The following is a 22,586-nucleotide window of genomic DNA, read 5'->3' on the forward strand; positions in this document are numbered from 1 at the left end:
CAGAAGGAATTGCGCATTCTCCATGGTCACTTCTATGGGGCAGATTAGCTTAATCACCTGAAGCACTATATTTGGGGGGGGGGGGGGGGGGGGGTCTACAGCAGAGACACCACCCTGGCCTGAAACCTCATAATTTTTTTCTTGGCAGGAAAATTCATGGATGCAGTGAACAAATAGCAAAGTTGTAGCAGGAGTCAGAGAGGAGTCAGACATGATTTTGGGAGCTTTATAGTCTAATTGTGACAAACTTCCGCAGTCTCCCTGGAATGATGCAGAAGTGTCCATCACCATTTCCAATACCCAAGGCACATGGTTATCTATGGATGCCATGAACTTCCAGCTAATCTGTCTGGATGACCCTCCAGAAGGTCTCCATTTTTTTATTTCTCCTGGAGATTGACAGATAAAACAAACAAAACAGTTTCAGAACTCCAGAAGAATATGATTGTCACCGCCATTCACTCTGCTTAAGAGTCTTCCTAAATGTATTGAAAGTTATGTAGGCATTATCCCACTGGTCTAAGAGGGGCAGTGTTGTCAGGAGTATTTGCATGAATCGGCAGGCACGGTCAGAGCTGGTCCCCATCAGTGACAGGCCAGACTAAAAGCACCACAGTTCCCTCTGCATCCCACTAGAGGATAAGAGAGGCACAGGGGATATATGGAACTGGGAAGGAAAGAGGAAGGGGCTGCTAGCTGGTGACCTTCAGGTCTAGTGATTGACACCAGATGAGCAGGTGGTCCACAGGGACAGCAGAGACACCATTTGCAGGCTCTCTGTGCCTGAAGGAGGAAAAATGTTTATACTTAAAAATGAATAACACATACATTTATTAGTATCTCTTTTATCAAGCTGCAGCACAAATATAAGAGAAATGTTTAGGTTTCCATATTCTTTTTTAGCCAGAATACCAAGTAATGCTGTTATTACAGACAGTTAAATCCCAAACATATTTTCTACCTGTTTCCATAATTTCTTAACGTTGACAAAGATGTACAGTTGCACCATGTATGAATGAAATCTATCTCATTGCAATTTTGCCATAATGTAAAAATAGCCCAATTTTACTATGCAAAATTGCTGCTTTTTGATATGACTGTTAGCAAAGAACTATACATTTAACTATGAGGCAACTGTTTGATTTTGCCACAATGGCACTGCCATCACAGAATTATTGAGTGAGATCACAGAGGAAATGTACACCAATTCTTCTTAATGTGTAATAATAGGTTTATATCTTTAAAAAAGCTAAAATAAAAGCTAAACATAATGTAACATAAGGTAAGATAAGATAATAGCTTAAAAAAGAAAAAAAAAGTGAAAATACGCTTTTGAAGGATGCATTAGCACATTAATCACATTAAATGGTCAGAGTATCATGTGACTTATACTCAGCAAGTGAACCTTACATCTTTTCCTGACATCAATCTTTTTGGGGACAAAATCAGATGGAGGCAGCCTCAGAATAAACTCTAGTTTTACACATAAGCAGGCAAGCATGAAAAAAAATGATAGGAAACACTCACCCGGAGCAGCTTGGAATGTATTTCATAGATTTCTGATTCCACGCTCATCTGCATCATATGCTCATACCTGCAATTGCAGGAGACAATCCATTCAATTGTGAAAAGGAGTACTTTTTTTGTTTTTGTGGTAAAACAAGATTGGTACTACACTGTTCTATGGTACATATTTGAGCTGTGTGTGTACTCCCACAAAGACTTGACTTTTGGACACTAATGAAGATAATCACCCTGGCATAAAACTGGAGAAGTCAGTAAACATAATTTACTAACACAGGAAAAGGTTCCATCCTTGTTTTGTCATAACTTGTAGTCACGTGTATGGGTTAGCTCGGCAACTTCCACTGTGATGGGATCACATTTTCACTCCTTTAAGCCGAATATGGTGGATTAGGTAATTCCATGCTGAACCTGACTTGGACACAATAATGCTGCCATGTTTATCATTAAGTAAAGGAAGCCACAATGTTCCTTTACTGTCATAACTTAAGACATAAATGAGGAAAGGATCACTTTAAAATGAATTATTTTGCCTGCATGCATGTTTCTATGATAATCAACAAATCCAGAAAATGTCTAGATGATCCGCAATAAGTGGAATGGAGGAAAGCCCTTTTGTATGCAGCTGCTACTCAGATAGGAACACCTAAGACTGTGCTGATAAAATTATCTTCACTATATCTTATGGATTGTTCTGCAATGTGCTTAGCATGGTGTATGTTCAGAGCATGCTGACTACATGTGTGCGCATGTAAAGTGCACGTTGCCCTAGTGCCCTAGGTAATACTGAATGGTTACTGTGCACCATTCATACCATATATTAAATTGGTCATAGTGCTTTAAACATAGTGACATTACATGTATAGCTCTCAGTAACCTATTTGTTATTGGTCACCACGGTCACCACATGTGCATCTGAAAAAGTAACATGCCAAATTTGTGTTATGAATCATGTTGGATTTGTATGTGTTTTCTAGAACATACATATGATCCTTAGGTCACCGTGTGATTCACATGCTGTAGACATAATAAATACAAGTTGATTTAGTAGATGAACAAGTGATGCACAGCAATAAAGTGAGCATAATGAAAGATAAATGTTGCAAAGATGGTTTCAGAACTTACGTTTTCAGGTCTTTTTCAATAGTTCTGTTGCAGAAGTTAAATTTCAGAGTAACTTCCGTATTCTTGTGAACAGTCTCATTATATTCATCCTTCATTACTTCACTGAAAGAAAGTATACATTCCTTATAAGCAAGCTGTACTTCATGAACTAAGGAGATAAACAAAGCAAAAACATGGATTTAATCTCTTACTAGGCTGTTTTTCTTTGGTCAATAGCCAGCTGGATTCCAATAACAGCAACCCTGGCTCTTTTATTTACTATCAATTTTCACTTTGAGAGCTTTTTTCCCATTTATATTATGTTCTTAAGTGATTATAAACATCTACAAGTAGGGTTGTAGAGGACTTAACATTAAAAACTCCTCATCAAACTATATACACATTGCACTATATTATAGCAGCGCACAAACTATTTACATTTTATTTTACTTTTACATGGCTGTATTTGAACGCTACAAATTGTACAATCTATTCAGGTGCCTAATGTGCACCTAATAAAGAGGCTCATGTAGAGTTGCTGTCCGAACATAGGCGGAAAAAGCATACTTACGTGTGTATATTGTGTCACACAATTGTCAACTCAAAAATAGCAGTATTTCTGCATCAGGTGGACAAACACAGCTTGACAGTGTTGGTAAATGCAAAAGTTGCATTATCCTATTTGTACACAATATAATGTTTTGAACTGTCACACACAAAAGAGAGAACAGTGTCTTCATAGGATTCTAAAAAAATGTGGAAATCATATTTTCCATATACAATGTAAACAATACAAACACTGTTGTTTATTGCTTTACCAATCAAATGTGAATCTTATTTCCTGCAATATTCCAAATAGAACTGACAAATAAGTAATCCAAATAGACAGCCACGAGTGGAAATAATACAGCAGCAATGCTAATGAACAAATTACCAATCAGCTGGAGGGATCAATTTGCAAGCAGCCAATCAGAATCAGTTAGATAGTGCCGTGCTTGTCATCATCAAGGTCTCTAGTACCCAAGTCTAAGATGGGCACAAATCTAGATATAGAAGTATTTTGATACGCATGCATAGTAAGGAAATGTAAATATTTATACCACAAAACCTAATGTATGCCCACCTCTAAATGAGACCGCAAGTGTTCTACACATGACCCCCTTATTTACTTTGCTGAACCTCACCACTATTTCAGTCAATACAATTTCTCAGTTATTTATTGATTTGGTCACTGGCCCTGACCATGACAAAGTTTCTAACACTTTAGAATATTTTTTTTTAGATCAAAGCAGCAGATCCTTGGAAGTCAGGTTAGGTCTGTAACCAGGTAATTAAGCAGACCTTTCAGCAGCATTACGTTTGCTATGGAAGCACGTATTGCAGGTTTCACTATAATCTCAGCCTATGTGAGTAAAGCAAATCCTCTAAAACATTCTGAACTGGTGCCTTATGGAACATTCTTAGCAGACTGAGGTAAGGCAAGCCTGATGTGGCATCTTATTTTTTTCCCAAAAAACAATTTATAATGTTTAGGTATAACATACTAAATATTTATGTTGACTTACAGTAATACATTACTTACTTAAAAAAAATATTTTACTTTAGTTTCATTTTATGCTTGTTTTTTTTTTCATTTATTTTTTGTGTTGTTTTTATTTCTTTTATAGCATAACAAATGTCCGTTTTTAACATTTTATTTTTTTAGCTTGAAGCTCATGTTTTGCAGAGGTAAAGTTTTAGTAATTTTCAAGTGTACAATCTTGAAAAGTGTTGAATCACCTTTATTAATGTGCTGATAAACTGACTTTGGGGACTTTGTTGCAAAGAAATCTAATCTTGAATTCATAGATATTTGTGTATCAGGCTGCATTTTATCCTGTATTCCATGTATCTTTCATCTCCAGGTCTCTCTATTTAAATGGCTGTAACATGAGGGAAAGGGATGCTTGAATAGGTCCTGTCACCAATGACAGAGTTTTAATAAAGATTACTCTATTTAAAAGAAGATAATGTTTGGTTACTTAACATCTCTTAACTACCACCATTTCCCAAGAATAGCGCAAACAATATACAAATGGTAAATGGCTGGTCTCTGATTCTTCAAACACCCTTCCTGCATGTCACTACTGCCAGCGTCCTTAAGGTGTCGGACAGTGAACTTATTTTTTGTTCAACTTGGATGAATAGGGAAGTAATAAATCTTTTCTAAACTGTAAAGAATGTCTATATATGAGAATATCCATGCATAAATACAACATGGGATATTTTCTAAAGTTTTTGAGTGACCCAGTTTACACATTTGACTCGCCCAATTTCAAGCATTCTCCTAGGGGCATGGAAGGGGTGGGATTTTTTTTTATTTTTATTTTTTATATTAAATTTCAGCATAATCGCAGTTTAAAGTACAAAAAAAAACAACTTAATTGTTATTGTGGTATGTAGGTCTTCTTAATCTAAAAATACAAAAGAAAAAAAATAATGCTTACATAAGCCAAGATATTCCTTTCCGCATAAGCTCCTGCATGAGTAGCAGAGACAAGGCAATTCTACAGTAGTAGCAAACAACCCCACTTACTGCCTGGTAAACACAAAAAGACATACATTTACCTTAGATGAATAAAATAACAATGTGTGTATAGTAAACAGAAAATATTTACATTTTGCAATGTTACTATTATTATTATCAACATTTATTTATATAGCACCAGCATATTACGTAATCTTTTACAACTGGAAACAAACAGTAATAAAATGAGAATGAGTATTACAGACAGAGAGGTAAGTGGGTCCTGCTCGCAACCTTATAATATATCATCATTTATTTATATAGCGCCACTAATTTTGCTGCGCTGTACAGAGAACTCACTCATATCAGTCCTTGGCCCATTGGAGCTTACAGTCTAAATTCCCTGACACACACACACACACACGGATCAATTTTGATAGCAGCCAATTAACCTATTAGTATGTTTTTGGATTGAGGGATTAAACCTGAGATATATAGGACAATATAAGAGTTTGATACATGAGTAACCACTGGTCTAAAAAATAATATACATAAATGGAATTAAATAACACAATTACATAAAATACAAAAATGAACTAGATTAAAATCTCTTTCTCTGAAATGCATGTAGGAGTCAGAGACGATGGACTAGAAACCACAGGAGGGATGCACTTTGAATAGAAGATATGACTCCTACTTCATATGAGCCTCTGTAGCCTTAATTCCTCCCCTGCATTCCTGGGCAGGAAGATCTGTGTCCCCCTACATGCATATTTTATCCATTAGCAGTAGGAGTACACAGATGATAGCATGTACCAAAGCCACCCAGAAGGCAGGCAGGAATGCTCAATTGGCAACTCATGCTACCTACCAAGGGAAGTATCGCACCATAATAGAATTTTGAGATAAGACAAGGCATTGCTGCCCTATACATCTATCCAGCATGACACAAGACCCAGGAGGAATGTATAGCACAGGTCAATTGGGTTATCCCCAGGAGCTACATAAATCCTGTGAATGGCAGTTCTAATACATCAGAAGGTAAACAAGGAAGAAGCTGGCAATACCATTCTCTAATTGTCAAAGATAAGCAAAGGGGGCCAGTGTGTGCAATCTCCTATGTTGTGACCAACTCAGGACTATCTCCTGAGTGATGAGGAAAGAGGAGACCACCTGGCATGTACACAAAACCACTTGTGACCAATTCAGACACTGAACCCAGCTGCTCCATAAGAAAAGCAATTGTTGAATTGAAAAAGCTGAGACATGAACTCTTAGAGAACTTAAAGTTAGACACTTTCCATGTCCACAATGAAGGAATAGAAAGACTATAGCAAGTCTGAAACTTTTGTGGTTCCATCCTTTACCCCTAAACCATACTATAGATCATCTCCATCCTCAAGATCCATTCTTCTATGGATCATGGCTTCAACAGCTAAGCCGTAAATTGGGCAACTGAGGTGCCCCCTCCCCCTTGAATGAATAAGTACAACAGAGTTGGATCATTCCTCATTACCCATTCCATGATGGCTTAAAGATTGTAGGTGTTGCTTAATGGTTGACACATGTTTGACTGAACCCTGATTCCCAATCTATGAACAGTCCCTCTGCTCAGGTCCAGATATATTACCCTTAATTCTAGAATGATGATGGAAGGTTGGACTGTTACTATGCCATGCAAAAGTGCTTTCCTCTCATCAAGCGAGCCATAATCATCCACCAATAATACAATTGAAGCATCCCCTTACTAAGCACTTTAGATACCTAGCCAGCTACAAAGTTCAGTCTGGGAAAACTTATAGTCCAAAAAAATGCTTCTAAGAAGGCACTTCAAACCTTTGTCACATGGATCTGCAAAAACATCTTCTAAAGGGGCTGTTCCCCAAAGGTCCAAAACAGTTTGAGTTAAAGTATACAAGGAAGCAAATCTCATATTGCTAAAATATTTATCCGTCACCTTTCATTCCTCACTGACTCTGACAGAATGCAAACAAGTTTAAATGCCTTGTTATGAAAAAGAAAAAGCACAAGCAGATCCTCAGAAAGTAAATTCTTAATTGTTAGTAGCAATAGTACTTCCAAAATCAGAAATATCACTGACTCTGAAGTCAGAAGAACATCACTGACTTCCAAAGAGTTTACTTTCCTCTTCTCAGATGAAGATGGATTAGCCACAACTTTTCTGCTTTATCTATTGGGGCCTTAAAGTGTGGAAGAAGAGAGTCTCCATGTGGATACCCTGGAGGACTGTAAACCTCCAACACCCTTGAAGAAACCGAGATAGACTGTGCCACATACCTGGCCGAGAAGAACTCTGGAACATATATTATTGCTGAATTTGGTGCATCCCATTTTTAAACACATTAGGAAGATGACATAACGATGTATTTGATAGTGCCAGAGACCTAGCCCATTCAAGATCTCATAATTACACTATGATCGCTCCCTAGGTATGTTGGTTGTCTGGGACTGTAGAGCTCAACACGATACACCACAGGACTGACTGGCCCAGAGGTAGTTTATTTTGGCATTTGGCACAAAGATAACTGGTTAAGTCCTGGAGAGCGCCGTACCAGACTTCTGGGTGTAATCAGCTGCCCACTATTAAGTTCTCTTTCACCAAATGAGATAAGGAGCACCCAAATACAGCAGAGGCTTACAGCATACAAAAACGTCCCTCTTCAGTCTTGGAGGTTATTACCTACCACTCTAGACTGTGACTAGATACAGGGCCACAGGTGAAGGTGTCACACAATAGGAGGTAATGTGGGAGATTCCATGCCATGCCCTGGCTGTCAGCAGAAGCTGTCTGAAGACTGCAGGTTCACAGCACTTTATTCAATAAATGTTTCTTCTAATGTGATTTTTATTTTTTATTCATTTATGCCTAAACATGCAAAAATGAGCCCTCAGACATACAAATTACAAAACAGCACATACACCAAACATATACATAACTAATAACATGCCATTATGAACAACATAACTTAATGAAAGAGCATACACATGATATTTCTATTGCAAAACAATTTTAGATGCAATTCAACTACTTATTTAACTCAATGGTCAAAGCAAGAGAGAGAGATGCCCCTGCACAACTGAAAAGTACCAGAAACACATACTCTTGCACAGGAAGCAGAATACAATAATCTAAACCACCCAATGAAATAAGGGCCCAAGTGAAAGTAATGCATCACCTCCTAGAAGTACATCCATTCAACAGAACTAAAGGCCCTGTAACGTCCAGGGGCACCACCACTGCATTATCATCCACAATTTGTCAAACTGTATAATGTATGAACAAACATCTAAGGTTTGTGGTGGTGGTCTGGGTGGATAATTTTGCAATATAACTTCCCTTGAATAATAAAGATATAGGCATATAGGAGGCAGGGTACAATAACCCTTTACCAGGATTGGGGAGCAAGCTGCTGGGTAACTGAATCAAGAGGCGATGGGACCCAATCCATAAGTTTGGAACCCTGTCCTATATTCCTTTGCACCCAGACCTGTGCATGTCTCCTGATGTGGATATTGCCAAATATCACAGTAATAAAAATATGCAGAAACTATTTGAAACCGTAGAAAACATAAACCAACCCCTATAAATAATAACTAATGCTATACCCACCCCTACTTTGTATTTAACTCCAGATATTGTATAACTTCAACCCAAATATATTGAAATATACTCCCCAAATCCCAGCACCCATGGGACATGGGAATTCCCTGTTATATTATATTGTCATGTTAAATAAATAGCATGCAATCAAACAAGAAATGACAATTTCCAAGCACAGTAAAATCATAAACTTCATCACAAACTAGAACATAAAACCTGCAGCACACGTCCAGCTTTCTCACAAGAGGTGGTCAATCCAGCCACTCCATAGCTTCATATGGAGTGCTGAAGAAATGGGTCCTCCCATCTGCCATCACCCTCAACCAGGCCAGGTCCAACACTGCATAAGGGAATTGGAGAGCCCAGCGACTCCACTAGACTTAAATAAATTGGGTATAATTCTTCTGTACCTCCAGCAATAATTTCGGGAAACACTGCCATCTGTTCATTACACCAGACCTTGGTCTTATATATAGACAAGTAATTTAAGAGACCTTGGCATCTTCCATGCACAGCCCGCCACTATGTTTTGGACACCAGTATTAGGAACAGGATAAGCTTAGACTCTGTATTGTTTCCTGCTGCCCTGGCATTGAAAGGAGGCACAAACACACCACTCACCATGCTGTGAGTGCAGACAGTGCCCACTAACCACTACCCCACTGTGGTGTTTTGGGCACCTGACAAAGCATAAACCGATATTGGAGAAATTTAGAATTGCTGAAGATCCCATGTGTTAAACACCTCACACTGGTCATATAGATGCTAAACTCATTGAAATGCAGGATTTAGTTAGCTTAAAGCATGAATCACATGTTTTTTTAAACATAAATCAATGTGTTATACTATAATTTGAAAAATGTAATTACCATTGTTCTTGGGTTTGAGAACTTTCAGGACTAAGCCCCTTAGCAAAAAATTCTAAGGTATAGTTTAACATGGTGAGCACAGCAAACAGCAGTTACAACATTCCATACAAACCTTGGCCATGTTGGCATCTATATCCAAATCGTAATGTGTTTGAAGTTTCATTAACGGTACTAAGGATGAGAAAAACAGATTAAATTGATATGCAGCACACATTTTATTTAAATAGTCATTTACCGGTAGCTTTATTCTTACACACAGATTTAATATGTTATGTATCGCACTGTATTCTTACTTTTACACGCTAAAATGTCTTTAAAAAGTATTTTGATTATTATTATTATTTGCCACTTTAAATGTATGAAAATACAAAATACTTTCATTTATAAGGAATTCACTTTAAAAGATAATTTGCTAATATTGCAAACCAATGCAAAGAATACATGCTTACTAATAAAGTATCCTTTCATCTACACACTGTGGAAACAGTCATTTTGTGGGATCAACCAATTTTCATTAGAACACATAAATGCATAAATATTGGATCAGACCAAAAAACGGACGCCTCCACAGTGTGTAAGTGATTGGTCCTTTTTAGCTGTAATTGCAAAAGAAACTAGGTGAAATTTCAAGTATGTCTGTTACAATTAGAAGTTAGTTACTCTCTATGATTATATTGTATTAATTCTCAAACCTACTTTCCTCATATCGTAGACCAATGATGGTCATCATCTCTCTTGTGACCACAAAGATAGGATTTTCTTCTGTTGTCATAGGGAAGTGCTGGGCCAGTCTGCCTGGCTCTAGAACCAGTCTTCTTCCTTCATAAAATAGCTCCTGGTTCTGGGATGGGATCTTTGTCTGCTTATACACCAAGTCGTGGAACTCTGCTGGCCTGAAACACATTCCATGAGAACTAATGATACAAATTCTGGGGCAAGTTTTGAAGTATGCGCCACTATATTCTTAAAAACGGAATATTGCCTCTTTCATTTCTGGTTTAATTTATCCATTAGTTTTTAAGCTACTTTCAATATTTTGCTAAATATTTTTTAGTCTACCCAAGCAAAATTATATGATTTTTATATCCATATATTTTTTCAGCATATTCAAATAAGTATATTTATAATAAAAACAGACAAAAATGTAGAAAACAGACTTTCCAGTTAATATCCCCAGTTACTTTTAGTATGTTAATCCCATGAAAAATACAACTAATTTTATTCTTTCACTTAGAAGGATTAGAAGTTTTATCTATTATACTATACTATATTATTATATGTTTATTTTTTTATATTTTATTTCAACGTAAGATCATGAAACATTAGCTTAAAAGTATAGCAAATAATTAAAAACAGTTACCTATGAATATGGCTATTAATGTTATAATAGATGCAGATATAGTTCACGCATACAAAACTGAATGGGGCAGAACTGTTTTTTTTTGTTTTTTTAATGATAAAAAAATTAAAAAGGAAAATTTAATCTACTCTCCACAATACATAACTAAGTAATATAATACACTTAAAGTACACATAACTGGACCCTTTTCACATTTTACACTGTGTTTACTACACAGGTGATACATTTCTGGTGTGTCTCCTTTCACATGTATTCGTGATGTACCAGCAGTTCATAATCATGATAATTTCTCATTAAAATATGCTTAAATTAAATTTGCAGTTGATAATCAATGTAAAAGGTTTGTGCTTCACATGGACCGTGGACAGTCACCAATCATAACTGCAAAACCTATATATACACACATCACATCAGGCTGGAGCATAGAGGTACACACAATTAGTAGCACACCTAGTGCATGTATACACTTAGTAGAGTAACTAGTGGACAGGGAAAAAGTTTGGAAGTCAAGCACAGACATATAAATCAAGTCACAAGATAGCCCTGCAGAGATCATTAATTTACTGGAGTCTTAAGGTGTCACTGATAGACAGGATTGGTTTTAAGGTTGTACAGGGATGTGCGCTGGAGCACAAAGCAGCCATAAATATGGCAAGTGCCATTAGGACCCCACTTGCGGTAGTTATGTCACTGTAAACATGAAAGGTGCGGACTTCTTATACGCTTCTTTAACCTGTTTTTCTCCTCAGATGTGTATGCCTTTTTATTATAACAGATATTTTTGACCAAAACACATCTCATGGACTTACATATTATAAGTGTGAATATATATTTTGTGGAGTGTCATTTGTTGAAGTGAGAAGATGTGGACTACAATCCGATGGAAAATATCATTAGTTACTGCAAAGAACTGGTCAAAACCCCAACATTTCTCTTGGTCAGCTTCTAGAATATTTGCTAGGACTGGAGTAAATAGAGACTGTAGCCCGCTGTAAAGAGAAAATGAGAGATATACATAATATTTAATAGAACATAAGCTACATAAGGATTAAGTTATTCTAAAGTTTATTGCATATTTATATTTCTTTATTAGAGTGAGAGATGCCACTTTACCACAGCCCTCCAAGTCCAGGACCTTGCCGAGACTGTGATGGAAGGACCATCAATACTGCAGGGGTCTGCAGCAGTAACTGCTGTCTCCTCATACCAGGCAGCCAAGGATCCACTTGATCCATGGCTGAGGCCAGGCACAGAACCAGAGGGGAGGAAGGGACCCATGATGAAAGAATATAGAGGGTCAAAATATAACTACTTGCGCCACACTCCAAGGCCAATCTCTCTCTCTCAAAGTTGAAAAGAGCCAAACCCTATTCAGTTCCACTTCAAGGCAAGGGTCTGGAGATACACAATTGACCATTAGTAGGCTTTCCAACGCCAAATTACCCAGTCAGTTTTCAGGGAGGAGTCCTCACCTCTGGGCTCAGGTATGTAATATAGCGCTGACTGAAAAATTAGATAATGCTGGACCCATATTGCAGCATCTGTGACCTTAAAAATTACCATGATTTCTGATAATAATCTTATAAAAGTTGTTCATACAATTATTTATTATTTTGATTCATGGAATCATATTAAAATAAAAATTATATAATGTCACTTTCAAAATATGATGTAAAATATGCAGTGGGGCTGCACCAATATCATTCATTTAAATGAAAATGTAGCCAATCAATTTACTAGAAATTAGGGACATCATTAAAGCATTCACCTAGTGAATTGATAGCATATTGGACCATCACAATAAATGGCTACCACTATCGTGTGTAGGTTAAGTGAATGCCTTGAAGAGCTACTAACTTTCTCTGCCTGCAATCCAATCTAGACTTTAAGCTACAAAGGTTAGATAGTAATACAGCGTATGAGCACTTTATATACTTACTAAGACAAATTGCAGCTAAGGGGCAAATCCCAATTCCATTCTATTGGACCATTTTCAGCTCTCTGTACACCAGATATTGCACCAGATGGTTTCCCAGTAATTATTTTGTACCTGCATGAAATAGAAAACACATTTTATTGTAAGACCTTTAGCGTTCTCCAAAGAGAAAGCCAATGCTATGCTCAATATGGAAATGTTTACAAATATGAAAAAAGACATCCTTCTTAATTAATATTTATTAATATTTCATTAAATATCTCTTATTTATAAGAAAACTATAGATAAGACAATTTTTTTTCTATACAAAGCTTACGGGGATTGTTCACATTGATGCCAATCCTGTTTCATAGTAACAATATCCCTGGTGCATTACTTTATTGGCAAGCCACTCTTTGACAAGAACTACATGATTGTGCTGTTCCAGAGAAGTGAGAGCAGAGTTGAGGACTGAAGCCATTCTAGAGATCAGGAATAGTCACAATTTCCAGACCACCCAGCAGGTCACATGTTTCAGGTCACCCAGCAGGTGCACAGGGAGAGTTCACTAACGGTCACAGTTTCTAGAGCAACCAACAGGTGCACAGGTGTATTGCCAACTGTCACATTTTCCAGAGGACAATGGTAATGCCTTGTTGGAAATGGTGGGCGGACGTTTTGCAACTTTACTCTAAAATGATGCGACCGATTTCAACATCAATATTTTTCTGCAAATCTACAGACCAAGAGCTCTAATCTGGTATATGATGTGCTCTGCTCAGACAATGACATCATAGAAATAAGTCACTCATAATAGTTGTACTTATGCTATTAATATATAAATTAAATCTCCCATCCTTAATACTAAAGAGTATGCAAATGATTAAAAGAAAAACATACATGACTTCCTTGTTTCTGCGTGGCCCCTCAAAAGGTCTGAAGGGAAGACTGCCAGTGGCAGCATGGTAGAATGTCACCCCGATGCTCCACAAATCCACAGTGGCGCCATACTTCTTCTGGTGTTCTTTTCTTAGCACAGCGCGCTCATACATGTCTGGGTGCTGAAAATAATGCATCATAAAACAAGCTTATATATTTACATATATCCTTCTAGTGATATGCTATAAGTGTATGAATATTCAAACTACAGGCACCTTAAAGCCAGGTGCTTTGAGACAAATATTACAGCTGCTAAGAGGATGGTGTGTAGCAGTGTCATCTATGGAGAGGGAGTGAGGATTTTTATCATTCATAAAAAAGATTTTTTTTTAGATTTTATCTGTTGACCAAAATTGTAGGAATATAATACAAAAGCAAGTGGCCCACTCAAGGCTGCCCCCAGATTCATAGCTCCCTTGTGAACCTCAATTATCTTTATTTATGCCATTTCAAAATGATGTGATCCACAACCAAATATACATGTGTCACATTAAGAGGCAGGTATGTGCAGGTATGAGGACAGTAACAGATTATAAATTGTCTTCAAATAGACTAAGTACAAATCAAAAAACAGCTATACATTGTACTGCTGGTAAGCCATTCATCACAACTCATTAAATTAACCAATTACCAAATATTCTTCAGTGCCATAGAGAGAAACAAACTGTTCATCATCCTCTAATTCCCTGGCTGCACCAAAGTCTGTCAGCTTGTACACTGATTGCCCGTCTTCACCAATCACTCGCATGATGTTTCCAGGCTTGATATCTCTATGTATTATTCCATTTTCTCTGAGGTGGTTCATTCCTGCCACTGATGGAAGAAACAGTTCCTTTATTAATGTGTCTGTATAAACGGATTTAAAACCAATAGAGCATGAAAGGTCACAGTCCGGTTTTACTGAGCAAGAATATTATGGAGCATCGGGGTGACATTCTACCATAAAGTGCCTGTAGCAAGGGTGTATCTGGACTGGGGAGATGGCCAGGAGTTGAGAGATGTTGCCGTTATGGATGGCCTCCCAACTGATGTGATTTTGGGCAATGCTTAAAATACATTACATAAAAATTGTCATGCGCTAATATCAGTGCATTTAGAAAATACTAAAAAACTGTTTAGTATATGCAATGTTCAAATTTTCTGGTATCTTTAAAATATAATTTGAAATATAAATAAGAAAATAAGGTTTTTACTCACCGTAAAATCCATTTCTCTGACTCCATTGGGGGCACTGCGAGACATTGAGGTATAGTAGTGAGCTCAGGAGTTCTTGTCACTTTAACTGTTAAATCTTTGGACTCCTCCTGTGCTATGCCCCTCCTCTCCAGAGAGATCCTCAGTTTTGACTAACCAAGAGTGAACTTAAGGAGGTAACATAACCTAGACAGGTCTTAAATAATAAAGAACCATAATCAAAAATTTCCACACACAGAACTATATACAGAGCAAGGGAGGGTGCGCAGTGTCCCCCAATGGAGTCAGAGAAATGGATTTTACGGTGAGTAAAAATCTTATTTTCTCTTTCCTACCATTGGGGGACACTGCGAGACATTGAGGATATACCAAAGCTTCCTCAAGGGTGGGAATGCTCTGGACCAGCTGCACGCATAATCCTGCGACCAAAGCTTGCATCAGCCGATGCAAAGCCCTGAAGTCTATAAAATTTAGTGAATGTGTGGACGGAAGACCAAGTCGCCGCTCTACACAACTGTTCTGCCGACGCGCCGTGCCTAGCCGCCCAGGAGGCACCTGCTGCCCTAGTAGAATGTGCCCTTAACGTCTGCGGAACGGCTAGAGAAGCTGAAACGTAAGCCTCACTAATCGTGGACGTAATCCACCTAGCAATTGATTGTTTTGAAGCAGGCCAGCCTCTTTTATTGGCGTCATATAAAACAAAAAGATCTCTGGTCTTTCTGACCTGCGTTGTACGATCTACATAACTCTGTAGAGCTCGCACCACATCCAAGTACTGCATAGACCCATCTGAAGAGTCTTTCTTTCCCTTAAAAGCAGGAACAACAATTTCCTGATTTAGGTGGAATCTAGAAACCCCTTTAGGAACAAAAGACGGCTTGGTACGAAGGAATGCCCTGTCTGTGTGAAAAATAAGAAAAGGAGGGTCACAGCGAAGTGCCCCAAGCTCAGACACTCTCCGTGCTGAAGCTATAGCCAACAAAAATACCGGCTTCCACGTAAGATACCTCAAGTCAATAGACTGTAAAGGCTCAAACGGAGGTTTAGAAAGAGCACGAAGAACCAAATTGAGGTCCCAGGGCTTGACAGGATGACAAAAGGGAGGTTGTATACGCAAAACCCCCTGCAAAAATGTCTTGATATCTGCATATTCAGCAATCTTTTTCTGAAAATAGACAGAAAGGGCGGATATCTGACCCCTGAGGGAACTAAGCCGCAAACCCTTCTGAACACCTTCCTGAAGAAAATCCAGGACACGGGAAATCTTAAATCTTGAAGAATGCAATCCCTTAAACTCACACCACACAATATACGTCTTCCACACTCTATAATAAATGGAAAAAGACGCAGGCTTTCTGGCCCTAATCATGGTGTTTATGACCTCTTGAGAGAAACCCTTAGCTTTAAGTATTAGGGTTTCAATAGCCAGGCCGTCAAAGCCAGCTGATCTAACCTTGGAAAAGGAATGGACCCTGAACCAGAAGATCTGCCTGCCTGGGAAGCCGTATTGGAGGAGTCCCTGCTAATAACAGCAGATCTGAGAACCACGCTCGTGGCCAAAATGGAGCTATTAGAATAGCGGGAACTCTCTCCCTCTTCACCTTCTTTAGCACCCGCGCAATCATTGGAATGGGCGGGAAAATGTACACCATCCGGTACTGCCAAGGGGCCGACATGGCATCTACTATTTCTGCCGCTGGGTCTCGAGCTCTTGCGCCGTAGCGCAGCACCTGATGGTTCAGACTGGACGCCATCAGGTCTATTTCCAGACGGCCCCAACGCTCCACCAGTAGGGAGAATACCTGACTGTTTAGAGCCCATTCCCCAGGATAAAGGGTATGTCTGCTGAGGAAGTCTGCTTCCCAATTCTTCACCCCCGGAATGTGAATGGCTGAAATCTTGGGGACCTGATGTTCTGCCCACGCTAGTGTGCGTCTGGCCTCTCGCATGGCAGCCGCGCTGCGAGTGCCCCCTTGATGATTTATGTACGCTACCGTGGTGGCGTTGTCGGACTGAATCTGCAGAACTATGTCAAGCGGAGGGCTTGTCTGCTGGACGAGCAGAACCTCTCCTTGCTGCACCTCTACTTCCTCTGCTTCTATTAGCTGATGGCCTAGACGCTGAAGAATGCCTTCTATTAAAGGTACCACCCCCTCGGGAAAAACTCAGAAAGGAACAAAATCTACCCTGACGGGGTCTGTTGGAAACCGTGGGTAGAGCAGTACTTTTTCCTCCCGTGGTCTCCTGAATAACCCTTTCGAGCTCCGCCCCGAATAGAGTTAATCCGTCAAAGGGTAAATTCTCTAAAGCTCTCTTAAGAGTCTGCGTCCACTGACCAAGTCCGTGACCATAGGTTACGACGAGCTGCTACAATAAGAGCAGAGGCCTTAGCATTTACTGATACTGCATCCATGGCAGCGTTCGCTACATACTCCGAAGTTTCTAGTACATGTTCAGCTAGATTTACTAGCTCTGTATGCGGAGTGTTATCTCTAAGGCCCTTAATCAAAGTCTCCATCCATGACTGCACCGCCTTGTTAGCCCAGGCTACAGCCATATTAGAAGTAGTTACTGCAGCGCTCAATGAAGGTACATGTAACACACCACAACTACAAATACACTTAAGCACAATACATTTGGCGTGTGGAAAAAAAAATATATATATGGTGTTCCACAACGATAAATCATGCACTATTTGATCCTTAAATGCACCAATGATTCTCCAACTTAGATAAAGGGACTTACATTTTCCCGGCATCATAAACTGCTTATTTGGCTTCTGCCAACCTTCTGAAATAATCTCCAACATTTCTGGAGAATGCGGGAATATTGCTAACTGTGCCTTAGGTCTTTTAAATAAGGAGATACCATTAGGTGCCGTGGGCTCCGGATCAGCCAGCCCTAAGGCACGTCTGATTCCCAAAATAAGACTATCCACACTTGTGGAGCCAGAATCAGAATCATAGAGAGCCTCCCCTTCCGGGTCTACATCTACCTCACCTTCCTCAGCTGAAGAGAGATCAGAGAGCTGACCTATGTCCAGGCCTGCATCAGTAACGGCCCTCTTACCCTTCTGGGAAATAGATACTAGCCTATCTTCCCTGTGGGTAGACCCTGCCTGTGATGTGGAAGCATTCTCGTCAGAGTGGCTGCCTGCAAGTGTAAGTGTGGTAGTGTTCTCACGTACCTCTATTACCCGCAGCATCACAGACGCCAGTTTCTCCATAGATGAAGAAAAGGATTGCAGCCAGGGCGGTTCTACCACTGCAGAAGACCCCTCCTGGGCTGAGCTGTCTCGCCTCTGATTGTCCGCAGTACAAGCTGCGCAAAGGGCGTTTCGGTCTGTGTTGCCAACAGAAAGTTTTGTGTTACATTTTGCACAGGTATAATACATTGCAGCAGGCACAGAAATACCCTTGCCTTTACCTGTCCCCTTCTCCGCCATTGTTCTGCTTCTTAAAATAATTATTAAAAGAAATGCAGACAAATTGAGACGACAAAATAGAAGTCTCCTGTGCTAGGAAGTCTCTGAAAGAGCACCACTCCAAATAAACAAAATGTCCGTTATAGTATTGTCTGTGAAAATTCCCCTTTACATGAAATAACTCACAAGACCTTATAAACACATATATACATTCCACCAATGCTTAATTATACAGGCCTGTAACGATTAGGGCAGAAATGAATATCCCCAGAGGAGAGGCAGAGCAGAGGGATCTACAAATTGCACGCTTCACAGTGGTGACTCTCCGTTCACCGCGCGGGAAGACCAGGGGCAGGAAGCTGCGATCTAGCTCCTCCCCTTCCTGCTGCCCGCTCTGTCTCCTCTACACTCGCTGGTCCCATCTACCAATGGCCACCTAGGAGTGATTTGGCGCACGCTTTTAATCTTGCCCAGCGCTGCGCGCGTCCTCCCTGCAGCCGACTCACCTCTCCCGAGAGTGAGCGCTGCATATGTCCCCCCATGTGCTCGTTTTGTCCAGGGAGAGCGGGGACCTGCCGGCACGCTGATCGCGGCAAAGGGGAGGAGAGGCTGATGCAGCTTCACTCCCCTGCCGCTGCTACACAGTGTCTGTCCCGGGAACTCTTTTACTGTGTCCTCAGGCTTTTCTTTAAATAAACTTTTCTAATGGCCAATAACTAATGCCGGCAGAGGTGCTGGTTAAATGAGCGCTAGGCTTCACTTACCTGCGCTGGGATCCAGAGTGAGCAGAGCTGAGTCCTACTCACTCTGCTGGATCTTGCCTGGGATCCCGCGCTGCACCTAAATAGAATAGAAAATAAAAACATGTAATCCTACTGCTAAAACAGAGTATAGGCAGGAGCCTATACTCCAGTGACCGAACTCTAAGTCACTTACAAAAAACTGAGGATCTCTCTGGAGAGGAGGGGCATAGCACAGGAGGAGTCCAAAGATTTAACAGTTAAAGTGACAAGAACTCCTGAGCTCACTACTATACCTCAATGTCTCGCAGTGTCCCCCAATGGTAGGAAAGAGAAATCATACTTTTATAATTAATTCATAAGTTTCAACAAATGCAAATCTGCCACAACAAATAAAAGTACAAAAGTCCAATAAACCAGAAAGGTTCCGAGAAGTTCGACCTGTGTTACAGTTTAACACTGTACTTGGAATCTGACATGCCTCAGACAATTAAAGCATGAGTAATGTGTAAAGGTCTTAGGCTAGGTCCAGCTGGACATTTTAATCCCTATTAAAAAATATCAGAGATGCTTTTTGTCATGCCGCATGCAGGGGGTAGTGCTCATTTTAAGCAACAACTATTTACTAAACATCTCTTTACAAAGTATTACTTCCGATTACAAACAAACATCAATATAACTATCGCTCAATCAGGTTATTCAGTACAGGATATAGCACCAGGCACAGTAGGGCAGCAGAGGAGGAGAGATGGTAATTTTGCTGCATTGCACGTATAGAAAACTTATTAACTAAGGCAATGAGGAAGCCAAATTTAAATCAATGACGAAGCTCAATTGTATAGAATAGTGAAACTATCTTCTGATGTGTAACACAACTGAAGAAGCGACAGAATGTTATGTGTACAAAGTGCATCCAGAGCCGGCAAAAGCACCCCCCCTTTCCCCTGCTTCTTACTTGTGTGAAAGGGAGGGCTGGGGGTGCGGCATCTTTTACTGCAGAGATGCTGCACCCCCATCTCTGTTAGACTAGAAGTCTGGCGCAACGTCGTGACATCATAGCCCAGCATATCAGTGACATGGAAGGTCAGTGGCTGATCCCTTCTCAGATCCATGTCAGCGGCTGCCACTCAGCACAGGGGCACCATAGGGTAGAAAACCCCAAAACACTGAATGAGTGACATTATAGTTTTGCCTAGTGGTAGTGCTGACCCTGGTTGCAGCTAGTGGATACAGTCAGGCTTAGGATGCTGAAGGCTGTGTGGATACCAGCTTACATTATGTAAAGGATAGTAAAGCTATGTATAACAGCTTTGGTTCCTGTCTAAGTCTGTAAATGTTTCCCTCTGCATTGGAAAAGAAAAATGTCAAAATGACCTCTAAAAGCAACTTGTGTGATTTAAAATGCACTTTACAATAATGATAATTAAAAAAATAAAAAAATTTCATGGGCTTAATTGTGCAAAATGCCCTGTATTGAAAATACTATCTATACTAAAAACGTATATCCTTATCAAACCAACTACTACCTTTTTGAGCAGATCGTCTATGTGGGTCAGCACCACTGCTACATCTGGTCAACATCATCAGTTAGGGCATAGGCTGAGGACTGTATATACCCAGCCCTTTGCATATCAAGAATCTGCTCAAAAAGCTACTAGTGGATACACAGAGTGCATGTGACCATTGGTTAGATAAAGGCCAGGGGGATATATCTGCAAAACAGGGTCCATGAAAATAAGCTATTATATTTATGTAAGCATTAAGGAATAATAGTGTTTCAGTACTTACATATGAAAGATATAGATTCCAAATATGATAAAAAGATTGCAATAACTGGTGCTACTAAAGTATGAATCTACCATTCATATTGCTGAACATTTCTGCACAGATAAAACAGAATAACGGCTTCTTATTAGTTTATGGACAACCGATGACATACCAACATCACGTGACACAATAAGAAACTCAGATTCCGGTAACCCATATGCATTTGTAGGTTCTTCCAGCACAGAATACAAACTTGCACATGGGCAGAACTCCATAACCAGCACTTTATGTCGACTTGACATCTGGAATGCAGAAGTACAGAATAGTTTAGACACCAACAGAAATATATTAGCCTGTTAAAAATGAATGCATGTCATTCTATGTGAGGTGTTAAATATTAACCATTGAAAACTATCTTTATGCAAAGTTTTCAGAAACTGGTAGGGCTGTGATTTGTGGGGGAAGCAATTTTTACCTATATAATTGTGAGCTTTTCTTACTGGAAACACTTTTATTATATTACATGAGCTATATATGCACTATATACTTAAGCTGAACATGTACAGGCAATCAATAGAAAGCGGCTTGTGATTAGTCTTCCTGCTCACACTACCCACCCCGCCACCATTTTAAAGTGTAAAACAGAATAGATTTGCAGTTCTGTATTACACTACCGGTAGAGCCCCAGGAAAAGCAGCATTGGGCAGCCGCCCCTGGGGCACCGGGCAATGGATGAAAGTACGTAAGTAACACTTTACAGTACTTGGAGCTTTAAATACATGAATATAAAAAAAAATATGTTGCCATGTCTTACCTATACTTGCCAACTCTCCCGAAATGTCCGGGAGACTCCCGAAATTCGGATCAGTCTCACGAACTGCCGGGAGAGCTGGCAAATTTCCTGCATCCTGCTACTGCCACCACTGAATGACGCGATTTGCGGTGAATCGCGTCATTTTGGCCTCGCCCCGTACCCTCCCACCCTCCAGTCACGCCCCTCTCCTGGAAAGAGCTTTGCGAAAATAGGTAAGTATGGTCTTACCCCTAACAAATATAGCATGCAATCATTACTATGTACTCTGTACTAGACCCTGCATTATATGTCTGTATTTGTATGCTTGCATTATGACTTTCATTTCCCAATAAAAAGTATTTGAAAAAAATCATAGTACAAAATAATAAAATATTTATTTTTCAATCACCTTATTCATTAGGGGAACTAATTTTTGATTCTTGTCTGAGTTTGTATGATAGAAACCTTTCATGCTTGCTTTCACAAACGTGTACGGACACTAAACAGTTCTAACAAAGTAATGGATGAATAGAATGCACGCTAGATTTTCACACAAACTATTTGTCAGCAAAACAGACATTGTGGCTTATTAACAAACCAAAACACAATTTTACCTCTTCCTCAATTGCGAAAAGTTTGACAATGTTTTTGTGGTTAAGCTTTTTTAGTACTTCAAATTCTCTTGTTTGAACATCCGCAGGACGAAGGAAGCTTAAGTTGTTGAAAACTTTGACAGCGTACAGGTCTCCTGTTTTCTATGATAAAAGAGAAAGACTGTAATCAGGCTGTTATTACCTGCACTTTTTCAGCTGACCACATATGCAAGTAA

The 22,586-nt window shown here is 39.5% G+C and overlaps 1 protein-coding gene across 1 annotated transcript in view; it reads right to left on the reverse strand.

Annotated features, from left to right (window-relative positions):
* Window positions 1-22,586, reverse strand: part of TBK1 (TANK binding kinase 1) — a 39,869-nt gene that overhangs the window by 7,617 nt on the left and 9,666 nt on the right. Inside the window, exons 3-13 of the mRNA XM_075209484.1 lie at window positions 22,372-22,512; window positions 21,137-21,266; window positions 14,471-14,652; window positions 13,801-13,961; window positions 12,925-13,035; window positions 11,795-11,974; window positions 10,322-10,518; window positions 9,738-9,796; window positions 5,115-5,206; window positions 2,650-2,751; window positions 1,528-1,594 (exon numbers count right to left, since the gene is read on the reverse strand). Of these exons, the coding sequence (XP_075065585.1) occupies window positions 1,528-1,594; window positions 2,650-2,751; window positions 5,115-5,206; window positions 9,738-9,796; window positions 10,322-10,518; window positions 11,795-11,974; window positions 12,925-13,035; window positions 13,801-13,961; window positions 14,471-14,652; window positions 21,137-21,266; window positions 22,372-22,512 (1,422 nt within the window). The remainder of the gene's footprint in view (window positions 1-1,527; window positions 1,595-2,649; window positions 2,752-5,114; window positions 5,207-9,737; window positions 9,797-10,321; window positions 10,519-11,794; window positions 11,975-12,924; window positions 13,036-13,800; window positions 13,962-14,470; window positions 14,653-21,136; window positions 21,267-22,371; window positions 22,513-22,586) is intronic.

The sequence above is a fragment of the Mixophyes fleayi genome, chromosome 4, assembly GCF_038048845.1.
Source record: "Mixophyes fleayi isolate aMixFle1 chromosome 4, aMixFle1.hap1, whole genome shotgun sequence".
Lineage (NCBI taxonomy): Eukaryota > Metazoa > Chordata > Amphibia > Anura > Limnodynastidae > Mixophyes > Mixophyes fleayi.